Source organism: Zootoca vivipara, chromosome 6 (genome assembly GCF_965207765.1).
Source record: "Zootoca vivipara chromosome 6, rZooViv2.hap1.1, whole genome shotgun sequence".
Taxonomy (NCBI): Eukaryota; Metazoa; Chordata; class Lepidosauria; order Squamata; family Lacertidae; genus Zootoca; species Zootoca vivipara.
This window is the reverse complement of record NC_142589.1, coordinates 36,031,002-36,044,499: the sequence shown is the minus strand read 5'-3', so window position 1 is coordinate 36,044,499 and position 13,498 is coordinate 36,031,002. Positions and strand designations below refer to the sequence as shown.

Here is a 13,498-nt window from a genome sequence, read left to right as displayed (position 1 = left end):
CCTTTCACTTTTCTCTAAATTGCTTGTTCCTTTTGCTTCTACTAATAGCTTTCCAGAAGTGATACGTATGTCTGAATTTGTTAAATGAGGCTGCAGCCCTGCTCCAGTCGAGCAAAACCAGAGAGTCTGGGATGATTAGGGATCTAAGGGAAGGCAGGCAAGAGCCAGTGTGGTGTAGTGGTTAAGAGTGGTAGACTTGTAATCTGGGGAACCGGGTTCGAGTCTCCGCTCCTCCACATGCAGCTGCTGGGTGACCTTGGGCTAGTCACACTTCTTTGAAGTCTCTCAGCCCCACTTACCTCACAGGGTGTCTGTTGTGGAGGAGGAGGGGAAAGGAGATTGTTAGCCGCTTTGAGACTCCTTCAGGTAGTGATAAAGCGGGATACCAAATCCAAACTCTTCTTCTTCTTAACCTCAGGGTGCCCCTGTGCATTGCTGGATAGGCCAGGCATAGGTGGATTGCTGTGAGCAGAACATGTAATTCACATGAAAGAGGCAGGTCTTGTGTCCTTCCAACACTTTCCTCCTTCTGCCACTCCATCTTTCCTCCTGTGTTCAGCATTTTCTGGATTTCCCCAGCAGGTGATGTGGTAATGCTCAGCTCAGCTATGTGACTGGAATGTATAGCTAGGGCTGCTTGCATATACTCCTTGTTTGTTTGATGCGAACTGTGTGATGAGTACAGTTGTGCAAAATGTGCATAGTTGCAAAATTTCTCTTACTTTGCAGAATGCTGCCTATTTTGCAGAATTCTGGTTTGCTATTTATGGGAGGGGTCAGAACACTGAAGCCACACCTCCAGCCAACCACTGTTACAGCATCTGAGATTGCAGCAGGCATTGCCAACATGCTTCCAAGCTTGTCTCCACCACCATAGAGGATAGCAACTTTTTTTTGAAAAAGGACCAAGTTTTCTGGAAGCTGATTTGAGCACTCGCTTTGGTGTTCAGTGCTTCTTTTATCCTTCTATAGAACTGCAGCATAGAATGGGAAGACTTAACTTCAGGCAGCTAACTCCTCCAAGTGTATTGAGCTATTGTTCAGAAAGTTCTTAAGCAGACACAACACAGTGGCTACGTGTTTCTGGGTGGTGTGTTGGGAGATTGTTGACAAAGCAGGTAGAAGATAGGGAGATGGTTAATTGTGGCATTAGGCAATGACGGACAGGAAGGGGTTTGAGGAAAAGCATGGGATGCTTTCATGTTGGATGTGACTTGACCTGTTGCAAGATTTGTGATGCTCCTCCTTTCTGAAAATATGGGTCAAAGTGGAGAAAGGAGATGGAACATGGGAACAGAGCAAGCTGCCTTATACCAGGTCTGACCACTGCTCAATCTCGTTCAGTGTTGTCTGCATTAACTGGCAGTAGTTCTGGATTTTAGGCAGAGGCCTTTCCCAGCTCTACATGGAGACACCAGGGATTGAACCTGGGATTTTTTTGTGGGTGAAGCACGTGCTGTACCACTGAACTGCAGCCCTTTCCCAGATGCAGTGTTCTTAGCCTGGCACTCACTTAGCCACCCACTCCTTGGCAAAGGCAGTGGAGCTATTGTGGAAGGCTTAGGTGAGCTTGCCCAGCCCTCGCCTACGCTGCAGGTGTTTGGAAAGTGTACCTGCCTCCAGGCCTTGGCCCTCTTTCCACATGGCCATTTAGAAAAGCAGCAGAATCCAAGGAGGCTGCCTGTTGCTAGTTTTGGTGGGCTGCCAACATGAGAGTTTCAGGTTCTCCTGCCTCTAACTGCCTTCCCCCACTCATGTTGGCTTCCTGAGATTGTGGACAGAGGCCTTTCTCAGCCTTCCCACCTAAGATCCTTGAACTTGGGGCTAGGGAACCTGCTCCCACCAGCCCCAGGCAGTGTGCCCAATGACTCAGGGCTGATGTGAGTTGTAGTCCAACAACAAGTGGAAGGCTACAGATTCCCCAGTGTGGAAGCCAGGGATTTTAATATTTGAGCACATCCACAAAGAGAAAAATGGGGACATTTGGGGAGACATTTAAGAATTTGAGACCAGCCAGTGGTGGACGTTAGGAAGTCTCTATACTTTATCCAGTTACTTGTTTCATGTGACCGTTGCAATTCCCAGGTGTAAGTTGGGCACACCTTTAATAGTACTGTACTAGAGATGAGATTGGGGGAGGGGCAGCTCCTATCATTCTCCAAGGATGCCTCACTGCCTGTCTTGTGAGTAGCAGGTCTTGCAACTCCTCTGGGCGTGAGGGCAGGGCAACCTCTCAAAAGAAACTCAGTATTCAGGCAGGTGCTGTATAGAGCATGACGGAAAGGTTTTTATATTTAGATTGGAAGGATGCTGAACTGAGCGATCCTGCCTGATGGATGCCTAGAAATACTTACTCATCTTTTTGAGTTCGCATTTACTCATAAGAGAGACAGATTTTCCACACTGTCCCTCTTACTCAGGCAGGGCTGCTGTTCCTTTGATATGGTACCATCGTACACACTAGAGGGCACCAGTGAGCCCTTTTTTCTTCCCGAGAGCAATTTCTGAAGTTCCCACTTAACATGGGTGGGGAGAAGTGGTTAATGTTTTTACTGTAGTAGAGGAGGGGGTTATACAGTGGTACCTCGAGTTACAGGTGCTTCAGGTTACAGACCAGGGGTTGGCAATGTTTACCTCGCCTGGGCCGATTCACTCCAGTAGAGATTCCTCCGTGGGCTGGATTGCGCTCACGGCCGTGATTTTCGGCATCTGCGCAGACGTGGTTTCCGGCTTCTGTGTCTGCACAGACGCGATATTTGACATCTGAGCATGCGCAGATACGATTTCCGGCACCATGGCAGCGAGTTCCCGCTCCGTCCTATGCCGGTTTAGCGCAGCGCGTGGGGACTCGCCAAGCAGGCAGCTCGGTTCGGCGGCGGCTTGTTAACGACCCCCATGGGCCGCTTGTGGCCCACCCCTGTCTCAGACGCTACCTAACCCAGAAATAGTACCTCGGGTTAAGAACTTTGCTTCAGGATGACAACAGAAATCGTCCGGCAGTGGTGTGGCAGCAGCGGGAGGCCCCATTAGCTAAAGTGGTACCTCAGGTTAAGAACAGTTTCAGGTTAAGAACGACCTCCAGAACGAATTAAGTTCTTAACCCGAGGTACCACTGTAATTCAAACTGTGGACTTAGGAACATAAGAAGAGCCCTGCTGGCCCAGACCTCCAGCACCCTGTTTGCCACAATGATCGGCAAAGCATGAAGGAAATAGATCTTTCACATTGTTGTTTATTATTTTACATTGTGAACCAGTGTTCATAGATAGACTGACATGGTGGCTACTTTTCACTGATGAGGCTCATAGCCACTGGCAGGACATCCTGTGTGATTTTGCCTTTTCAAGCCACCAAAGCCAGTGCCCAGCACCACATATTATGGTAGTGAATTCCACCACATAGTACTATTTAGTGTGAAATTCTGGGTGCTTGTGTAGATTTGTACCGTATTTATTTCAATGATTTATATAATGCTTAACACGCTAGTTTCTAAGGGGTGTCACTCCAGAATCTACTGTTCAAAGCTGCATTGAATAACCACAACTTGGGTAACATTCTGTCCACTTTCTCCTTACCATCTTTTTTGCTTAACTAAAGAGTTCCAAACACATATAGCATTCCTTGCACCTGCTGAGCTCTATTGTTTTTTAAAAGATCATTTCATAATTCTTGTTTTTCAATTAATCAAGTGTCTCTGTGAGCACGTTGTATCCAGAAGGAGCAATGGTATGGCTTACAGATGTGTGCTGGCTTGCCATCAGGTTGCACTTGTTGCCTTCTTTGATTCCCTTGGGGAGTAGAAAATCTAGGTGTTTGTGGAGGATGTGGCAAGTTTAATAGCCTCCCCACCTGAAGCATGACCCCCAGGCTCCAAGGCTGACAACTCCTCCTCCTCCTCCCACAGCAGAAGAGCTGCAGTTCAGTGGTATAGTACATGATTTTGCAAGCCCAGGTTCAATCCCCTGTCTAAAATCCTAGATGGACCAATGAGTCTTGACTCGCTATAAGGCCGCTTCCTATGTTTCTTTGTCTTCCGAGGGTTCGGGAGTGGGTCCCTCCTGCTGAAGAAAGATACAATACAAAGGCTGAGGTACGGTCTGAACATCCCCTGCTCCTCCTGGCAGAAGCAATCATGAGTGATGGGCTGATACTGCTCTTGCCAAGGGGCCAGCCTGCGACATGATCTCATGACAAAGACTATGTCATAGCAATTGCTACCTTTGCTCACGCTTAATAAGAATAATATTGACTGGTTTCATTTACAAACCTTTGGCCTGTCCAAGATATCTGCTCATCTGAGCCTGACTTGTGGCTGAGCTGCCTCACCTCATTTCTATGTCAGTCCAAAGGGCATTTGGCAAAGGCAAGGGAGCGCTCTCTCTCTCTTTTCTTTCCCCTTGTGCCATTCAGGCAATGCAAAGGGCTCTCCAGAAAGGACGCTCCCCCCCTCCATAAGCTTGTGCATTCAATACACAAGGAGTGAACAATAGCTCATTTTCTGTGAGGCAGCTCTTAAGTACCCCTCCTGCTGCCCAGCACCATTTTCCCTTCCCATTAGCAAGCCCTGGAGGGCTGGCACACCGTAGACGTGAGCAATGTACAAAGGACGGCGGGGGAGAGAGAGCTCTGAGCTGGCACCCAGGCACAGGGCGTGGGCAAGGCAAGCCATCCCTGAAAAACAAGCCCAGCAGCAGCCACTGCTTATTGCTCTGCTTTCCTGGAACTGGCATCTTTCCTTGGGCAGATGTGCCAATGTGGACCTAGTAGGGCCATCTTGCATCTCTGGGAATTGGGTCATACCTGCTGAAAGGGGCAAACTGAGTCACAGAGCAAGAAATGGTTGGCCCGGGGCTGCTGAGAGGCAGCTTGGCAGGTTGGAAACAGGTGGTGTTTGATTCCTGCCTAGGCCCTTAGGATCCTCCTGCACTGGCATTCTGAGATAGTGGTGATTTGAATAACCACCAGAAACAGGACTCAATCTGATCTTCCAGTGAGAGGAGCATTGTTGGACCTGACTCTTGGGAGGTGTCTTGTCAGCTGTGGGATGCGGGTGCACACTGTGGTCTAAACCACTGAACCTCGTGGGCTTGCTGATCAAGGTCAGCAGTTCGAATCAGCACAATGGGGTGAGCTCCTGTTGCTCTGTCCCAGCTTCTGCCAATCTAACAGTTTGAAAGCACACCAGTGCAAGTAGATAAATAGGTACCGCTGTGACGGGAAGGTAAACTGCATTACTGTGTGCTCTGGCACTCGTCATGGTCCTGCATGCGCCAGTAGCAGTTTAGTCATACTGCCCACATGAACCCGGAAAGCTATCTGTGGACAAATCCCAGTTCCCTCGGCCTGAAAAGTGAGATGAGTGCCACACCCCATAGTCACCTTTGACTGGGCTTAACCGTCCAGTCTTTTACCTTTTACCTTTACCTTGCCAGTTCACTGTGTAACCTTCAGCAAAGCGGCCTCAGTTTGCTCTCTGTAAAGTGGTCAAGCTTGCAGAGTTATTGTGAGGGCACACTCGGTAGCAGCTGTAAAGCGCTTTACTAAATATTGATTCTGTATTGAATGACTGTAGCTCCAAAGTTTCTAGCTTAAAAGCCCTCTCTCTATGCTGGCTTGGCAGACTGTGGTTACTTGCAGACTTTGGGGAAATCACTCTGCATATACTCATGTGCTGCTTTCTGCTTCAGTGTTACATCACATCCTCTAGGTCTGATGGGTCCTGGGGATAGGGGCAAATGCAAGGAACTCCCTTCTTTCCTTCATGTACTAAGCTATCAGTGTTGCATAACATCATCTGCTAACATGGTTTCTGTGCTAGGGAACCATTCTGGGCTTCCAGAATGTCACCCTCCCTCTCACCTGCATTTGGGTTAAGCTTTAGGGAAACCAAAGGCAGAGCCTGATTTTTTTGAAACTAAGCCCAGCTTCTCTTGAGAGAAACAATTCTCCTCTAGAGCTTTATGTAATTAAAAAAAAATCAAATTGGCAAGCCACCCCTCCCTCTGTTCCTGCTCAATGATTGGCCTATAATTGCAGGTTTATTGGCTGTTCAGCTATTGTGTAATGACATGTTTGCAAATTAATTTTTATGGCTCATGCCATTAGCATATACGGTAGAGGAGGGGTTAGTATTAATTACCACCGTTGTTAGGGTAATCCTAGCAAATTAAAAACCTATAAAAGAATGACAGTTGACGGCACACAGGATTGTGAGGGGCAGGAGTGATGGGGATAGATGAGTGATTGGCTTAAGCGACCATAGGTGGTGCTGTCAGTGTGGGTGTTGATGGGAAGATGGGAAGCTGAAGTACAAAGTGAAGCTGTGAACATCCAAACACCTGCATTCCCGGTTATCACCCTGGTGGCTGGATTGCCCTTAGAAATATAGCAGCACAGGGCTCCAATACAAGCCCCGATTGAAATGAATGGAGCCTTTCCTTTTCTTCAGAGTTGAACGTAGGAAGCTGCCTTATACTGAGTTCATCTAGTTTAGTATTGTATATACTGCCTGGCAGCTGCTCTGCAGAGTTTCAGACAGGTCTCCCCTAATCCTACCTGGAAATGCCAGGGATTGAACCTGGGACATTCTACATACAATTCAGCTGCTCCACTACCAAGCTATGTTGCTTCCCCAAATGCTGTATGTGTTCATCATCAGTGGGAAGTCCAGGTTGGAAGATGTTGCTCTGATCACACAGGCATTTTATAGGTACAATGAGCTCTGAGACACGGGTGGAGTTCCGGTGCTGAAAGGAGCCTTTCCTCATTCATTCCAAGGGCAGAACACATTCCTTGCCTGCAGAGATTCTGTAAAACATGCCTCTGTGCAGGCACTGAAAGGAGTATTTAGATTTGGGGAGCACAAAAACATGTGATGCAAATAAACTCCTGCCCTTCTTAATTCTGTTGGGCCTCATGTATTCTGTCTGATTTGTATAGCTGAAGAACAAGGATGCTCCATTTAGCAGCATGCAAGGATCAAATCTCATGCAACCCAGATAGAAGAGAAAACAACATTCTTGGAAGTAAACCTGCATTGGTTTAGTGGCCTAAACTGCACCCCATTAAAATACTGCTGGGGAATAAGCCTGTGACTGTTTTTTGTTTTTGTTTTAAGTAAAATAACTTGGTCTCCAGGGCACCTTAAAATACCAATTTTTAAGAGCATCTGTTTTCGTATCTCAGCAGGGATGTGATAGATTCCCTTTTCACTGTAAAATCTGGTGGAAGAAATTAAGGTATATCACTTATAAGAGGAAGATTCCACCCGGGCATTTCTTCTTTAAAATTCAACCGATTGCCCTTCTATGCTAGTTTGTTAAAAAAAAAATTGCTTTTTAATGTGGGGAGACATAGGTTGCATTAATATCATGCCATTAAAGAGCTTTTTAAATGCATGGCTTCCTCCAAAGAATCCTGGGAACAGTAGTTTATTAAGGGTGCTGGAAATTTTAGCTAGATAAATTATAGTTCCCAGAATTCTTTGGAGGAAGCTGTTTGTGTTAAATGTGTGTTAAATGCACTTTAGATGCAAGGTGTGGATGTGACCCCAAAGATATGCATATGTTACATATATGTCTTCTTCCATGAGCTAATAGCAGCTGGCACAGGTTGTGTGCAATTTGCAACAGGCTAACTCCTGCTTAGCATTCTGATTCATTTCTTCCACCCAAGTTGTTTTACATTTGGGGAAAATCCTGGGAGATCAAGTCATGATCTATTGATATCACATCTACAGTAGTTTGGCCTTTCATCTATTTATGCCACTACCTCCTTAAATAACCTGATTTGTTTGAATCCAAAGCCTGACTAGTGTCATAGGTTTTTTTTTCATTGGATCAAATTGACTGCTCCCCCCACCCTGGTGGAGGGATCATAGCTCAGTAGTAGAACAGTTGCTTTACAGGCAGAAGGTTCTAGGTTCATTCCCAGGCAGGGCTGAGAAATACTCCTGCCTTGAAACCCTGGAAAAGAATGGTTTATATGAGTTAAATGCTGGAGATCTTGAGGCAGGATGGACTTCACAGTCTTTTGGTCTGTTCTGACTTGGACAGGACACATACAGGGGTTTTAAAGAGAGTCAATTGAAGTTTTGTTTCTGGGTGGGAGATGTGTGTGTGTTGTGGGAGATGTGTGTATGTGTTTGCACCCCGCCCTCTTTGCCCCCCCCGCCAAAAAAAATCTCCTGTAGTCAAATAGCTTTTGCAGGGTTTTGTGGGGTTTTTTTTTTTTTGCAACTCTACAGAAACCTGCTTTACCAGAGGCAAAAACAGCAAGAGGGTGGTCCGCTCCAGGAGTGGCAATCCATCTCTTCTACCTGCCTTCAGTATTTGTTTCCAGCTTCAGAATAGTACTGCACGATTACAATAATTCTCCCCTCTTGGGGAGTCTTGCTTTCGGTATAGTTTTTACAGCCTCTTCCCCTCCCCTTTGCTGTTTGGTGAAATGATGTCGAGATCTGACAGTGATATATGGGCAGACTGTGGCTTCGTGGGTGGAGGAGTTACTTGCTTGTTTTTAATTGCAGACCATTCTCTCAGGAGGTTGGTTCTGTGTGCAGAAGCTTGGGGTTGTTGTTTTTGCTTGGGACTTGGTGGCCCACGCAAGGGAGAGGCGGGTGACACTTGCATGCACCCTTCCCCCCACCAAGCCGGCAGTCTTCCCCGGGGCTGCCGCCTAAAGCTGTTTGAAGGGCGCCTCATGACCAGCACAGGATGTGGCTTCCCTTTGCGATGCAGAGATACCACACATTTGCCATCTTGAATTTGGGTGTCAAGAGCAGGCCACAGCTGGTGGAGGGAGAGCAGGATGATGGAGAGGCTCAGAAATCCCAAATGCAAGTACCTAGGTTCACTCCCCAGTAAACCAATTCTTATCACCTTCTGCCTGGTGATGAGTCCTGTGAGAGAATACATCCTACCTAATTTGGTTAAACAAACTGCAGCCATTTTTACCTGCTTAATAACCGCTGTGGGTATTTTAAGGTAATCTGGTCAGGAACTTGCATCTAAGTGCTGGGGCTGATCTGCAGGTGTTACCAGGTGGACAAATGGGAGATTAGCAGATTAAATCATATACAAGTTTCTGTTTTTTTTTTTAATTCTGCTTAGCAGTATTGGTTTCCTTTGAAACAAGCACGATGGTTAAATTTCAGATTCCTTGGCTTGAAATTCAAGAGTGTACCCTCTCTCTTATTCCTGAGAGCCCTCCTGACCCACAGTTTTCATGTTCTAAGAAGCTTTAATGTGCAAATGCTTGGGGTTGCAAGGAGAATTTAGAAAGGAGAACATAGTTATCTGTAAGTTTAGGTTAATTCTCTCTGTGGTGTGCATTCCATATTTCTATGATGGAAACAAAGACAGTGATGTGTCAGACTTTGCCTACTCTCTCTGTTCAGGTTTGTATTGCATGGACCACACAATTAGGGTGGGGTGGGACATGGGTGTAACCGGAATTTTTTTTGGGGGGCAGGCTTTCGTTTGAGGGGAGCAAAACCTCAGATTTGTATTAATTTGTGCTGATTTAGGGGCCAGCTGCCCCCCTGCCTCCCTTGGTTACACCCCTGGGGTGATGGGAGCCAACCAGCCTTCCAAATTGTGACAGAGTACAATCAGTGTTTCATCCCAGAAGCAGCAGGTTAGGAACTGTGTCAGTTTTGCCAAAGGCTGCTAGCTGGAAAGAGCTTTTAGGGCAGGTTAGGACACTGGGGAGACCTGCCTCTCCCCTCCCTCCCTCTCAAGATAGTTAACTCTAGTCCTGCTATTCTTCTCAGTCTTTTGTGTTCAAAGCAGGAGGGTGAAAAAGGGAAGCTTCCTCACAGCAAAGGACAAAGTTCTCCTCTTGGGTCTTACTCCCCCCTTTAAAGGGGGGATTCAAGCAGCTTGTGTATTGTGTGTGTGTGTGTGTGTGTGTGTGTGTGTGTGTGTGTGTGTGTGCATATGCATGTGTAGGGGGGAGTGTTACTGTTTGCCCCCCTGGACCAACAGCTGCTGTACATGGAAAACTGGAGCCAAGAGAAGGGGCAACCTGGTGAAGACATAGGCGGAAGGGGAGGAGGGGGTAGGAAAAGTTATTTCACTACTTGTTTTGGAGGTTCTTCCCAGCCCCCAACCCAACTGTGTTGTTACACACACACACACTCCTATGGGTTTGTTTCATTAGAGTTTAGCTTTTCATGTGCTGGAAAATCAGATGCGGAAACTCTTATTATAAATCCATCCTTTGGTCAACCTTTTGCCTTTTCTGTCCCCTTTCTTCTTCTTTTTAAAAAAACGAGGCAATTTTTCCTCCTTTTTTTGGAGAAAAAAACAGCCCACCAGAGCTTGAGTGAAAATCAAGAAGACAAAACGCTTTAAAAGAGACCAGCGGAACCACCACCACGGCATTAAAACGCTGGAGACTTCAGCCTGCAAAGAACAGATGCTTGATGATTTCCTACCCTCTCTCTTTCATTAGGAGAGACAAATTTGCTGTCAGCTCGCCAGATTTCCAATTTACCGATAATGATTCTTGCATGAAAATTGATCGAGGGGGGCACTCTGCTGCCGCCGCCACTGCTTTCTCCTCTCTCTGCCTTTGCCTCCTTTAGTGAGTAGCTTGGGGGGGGGGGCGTTTGCAGAAAAAAAAACCCCAAACCAAAAAACCGTGCTTTTCTTCTTCTTCTTCTTCTTCTTCTTCTTCTTCTTCTTCTTCTTCTTCTTCTTCTTCTTCTTCTTCTTCTTCTTCTTCTTCTTCTTCTTCTCCTTCTTCTCCTTCTTCTCCTTCTTCTCCTCCTCCTCCTCCTCCTCCTCCTCCTCCTCCTCCTCCTCCTCCTCCTCCTCCTCCTCCTCCTCCTCCTCCTCCTCCTCCTCCTCCTCCTCCTCCTCCTCCTCCTCCTCCTCCTCCTCCTCCTCCTCCTCCTCCTCCTCCTCCTCCTCCTGCAGTTTCTCCTTTCGGAGTCGCTGGTGGGACGCAGCAGAGAGAGGAAGATAAGGCAGGCGCCCAAAAGCGAATTCTGGAGCAGCAGCGGCAGCACCTGCTACCTTTTGAGACCTGGGGTTCCCCCCTCCCACTCCCTCTCCCAGCTTTCGGTGGCTTCCTTAGGACCTTCCTATCTTCTTCAGCATCCCAAGAAGAACCCTTTCAGCTGCTGCACTTCTGAGCATTGTCGTCCTCCCTTCACTCTCCGCCACTCGCCCTCAGCCGCCACCCTTTCTCCACCCCCTTCTCCCTTTTGTAAACCAGTAGCTAAGGGGAATGACAAAACAAAGCCCCATTCGTGCTTGACAACCGGAGAGAGAGGGAGAGCCAGCCCCCCTCCCTCCCCTCCTCACTTCTTGCTGCCTTTTCCTTCTGACAACACTCCCCCCTTCTTTTCATTTGATGCTGAACATGATGCCCCATTGAAAACAACCCATTGACTCTCCACCCTCTTCTCCCTCCCCACCCCGCACGCACCACCCGCACCACCCTTGACATTCGGCTGACTGGAGAAAAGAGCGGCTAACATGTCTGGGGGCTGATTCTTTTCCTTCCCCCCTTTTCTTCTCTCTCTCTCTCTCTCTCCCTCTCCCTCCCTCTCTCCCCCCTTTCCAGTGCTTCCCCCCTCCCAATGAGAAATCCCTAAAGGAGATTCTCTATTTTGAAAAAAGAAAAAAGCCACCACCTTCTTTTCCCTGCCTTCTCTTGCTTGCTGTTTAGTTTCTCTTTTCTCTGTCTGTGTTGCGTGTGGGCTGGTCTCTCTCTCCCTCTCTCTCTCTCTCTCTCTCTCTCTCTCTCTCTCTCTCTCTCTCTCTCTCTCTCTCTCTCTCTCTGCATCTCTCTGGACTAAAAAGGCAAGAAGGGGGTGGGGTGGGGAAAGGAAAGGAAAGGGGGGAAGCGGGGGAGATCAGAAGAAGACGTGTCCGTGTCAAGAGCAGAGTACCTGTTTGAAGAAGTGAGGTGGAGCTGTTGGTCCTTGATGCAAAATTGACAGGATACTCTCTATCTATATATATTTCATTTCCCCCTTTTCCCCTCATTCAGATTCAATTTGTTTTATTATTATTTTTACAAAATAAAATAAAACCACTGTGTGGTTTTATTGTCATTTTTGTTCTCCAGTGTTTTCCCTCTTTTTTGCCATTTTGGGTCTTATTTTCTTTTTTCCCCTCTGGATGCCTTGGATCTGTAAAATAAACCATGTTTGGACTGAAACCACCACTCTATTACTTACCAGGTAAGGCGACTCTTGATGATACCTTTTCTCTTCTGCTTCCTTTTAATCTTCTAATTTAACAGCAGTGTTATATCCATGGAAGAAATAAGAAAATGAATCTTTTGTAGCGGGCCACAGTGGTCAACTCAAAAGGAGCTCCTTAGATGTGCCAATTTGAACCTGTCCACTCTGCTTGTTAAAAGAAAGGCATTCAGCATTTTGTGGTAGTTGCTCTTGGGTCAAACATTTTAGAAAGGGACACGAATTGGCAGCCTGCCTCTGCACTGTCCAGTGCAGAGGTGCAGATGACAGAACCCCACTCCAATTAATGGAACTTTTGTAGGCTAAATCAGAGGTGGGAGACAGTTGATGGAATTGCGGAGAGATGAGGATTTGTAAATCACTTTGTACATTGGTGTGGTTCTTCCTCATCTTCTTCCTCATCAGTGCTTTGCTTGAAGTTCAATGGGATTGGGCAGGGATAGCACCAACCTGGGCCCTAGAGGTTGATGAGATTACAGTGGGAGGTGAACCTGCTGCAAGTGCAAGGACCCTGGGCTCCAGCAATTATCCCTCCTCCCTTCACATCCCTCCATCACCCCCCTCCTCTTGAAAACCATGTGCAACATGAGCGCCTGTGGGCTTCTCCGTGGGCCCTTGGGGTATATAGCATATCTCACTCCTTTTGTCCACCCTGCTTGGCTTCCTAAGTGGTGAGTCTTGTTTTATTCAGCAGCGAGCAGCAAAAGCACTTAAGTAATCTAAGGTGAATTAAGAAGCGTGGTGTGAAGTTACTTTCGAGTTGGTGCCTAATATTGTTTCACGGATGGGTGAGCTCTGATCATGTAGCAGACAGACCCAAAGTGGCGACTCTGAGTCTCTCTCTGCCTCTCCTTCCCCCGCCCCCAACAGCTTACTCTGTTTGATTTTATTTCCCTCTCTTCTCCACGTACCCCACATGGCTTCCCATCCTCTGAATCCCAACAGTTTGAGGAGGGGGAGGCTTGTCGGTGGAAGGCAGGTGTCATTGTGGAGACCTTCCTCTTCTGGGCCAGCAAGAGGTGTAGGTGTATGTTATGTATGTGGCTGTGCTTAGTGTAGTAAGTGTCAGATTGTCACCCCACCCCATCCATGGTCTACAGCTTGTGTCTCTCAACATGCAAATATAATTGTTCCTTTTAAGGCAGCTGCTTTTACGGGAACAGAACAGAACATGGGATGTGTGTGGAGTATTTCCCCCCTCTTCCTTGTCGCTTAGCTACTGAAATGGGTCACCTGGGCAAAGTTAAGGTGCACCAGTGTTACTTCTGCCTTTGGCTGCAT

The 13,498-nt window shown here is 47.2% G+C and overlaps 1 protein-coding gene across 5 annotated transcripts in view; it reads left to right on the top strand.

The window, feature by feature from the left end:
• GSE1 (Gse1 coiled-coil protein) overlaps positions 1–13,498 on the top strand; it is a 389,184-nt gene that overhangs the window by 246,254 nt on the left and 129,432 nt on the right. The window contains exon 1 of one of the 5 annotated variants that reach the window (XM_035120006.3): positions 12,044–12,196. The exons of the other annotated variants lie outside the window; for them this stretch is intronic. Within the exon in view, the coding sequence (XP_034975897.2) occupies positions 12,160–12,196 (37 nt within the window). The 5' untranslated portion in view covers positions 12,044–12,159. Of the gene's footprint in view, positions 1–12,043; positions 12,197–13,498 lie in introns of those variants that run through there. 5 annotated transcript variants of the gene reach the window in all.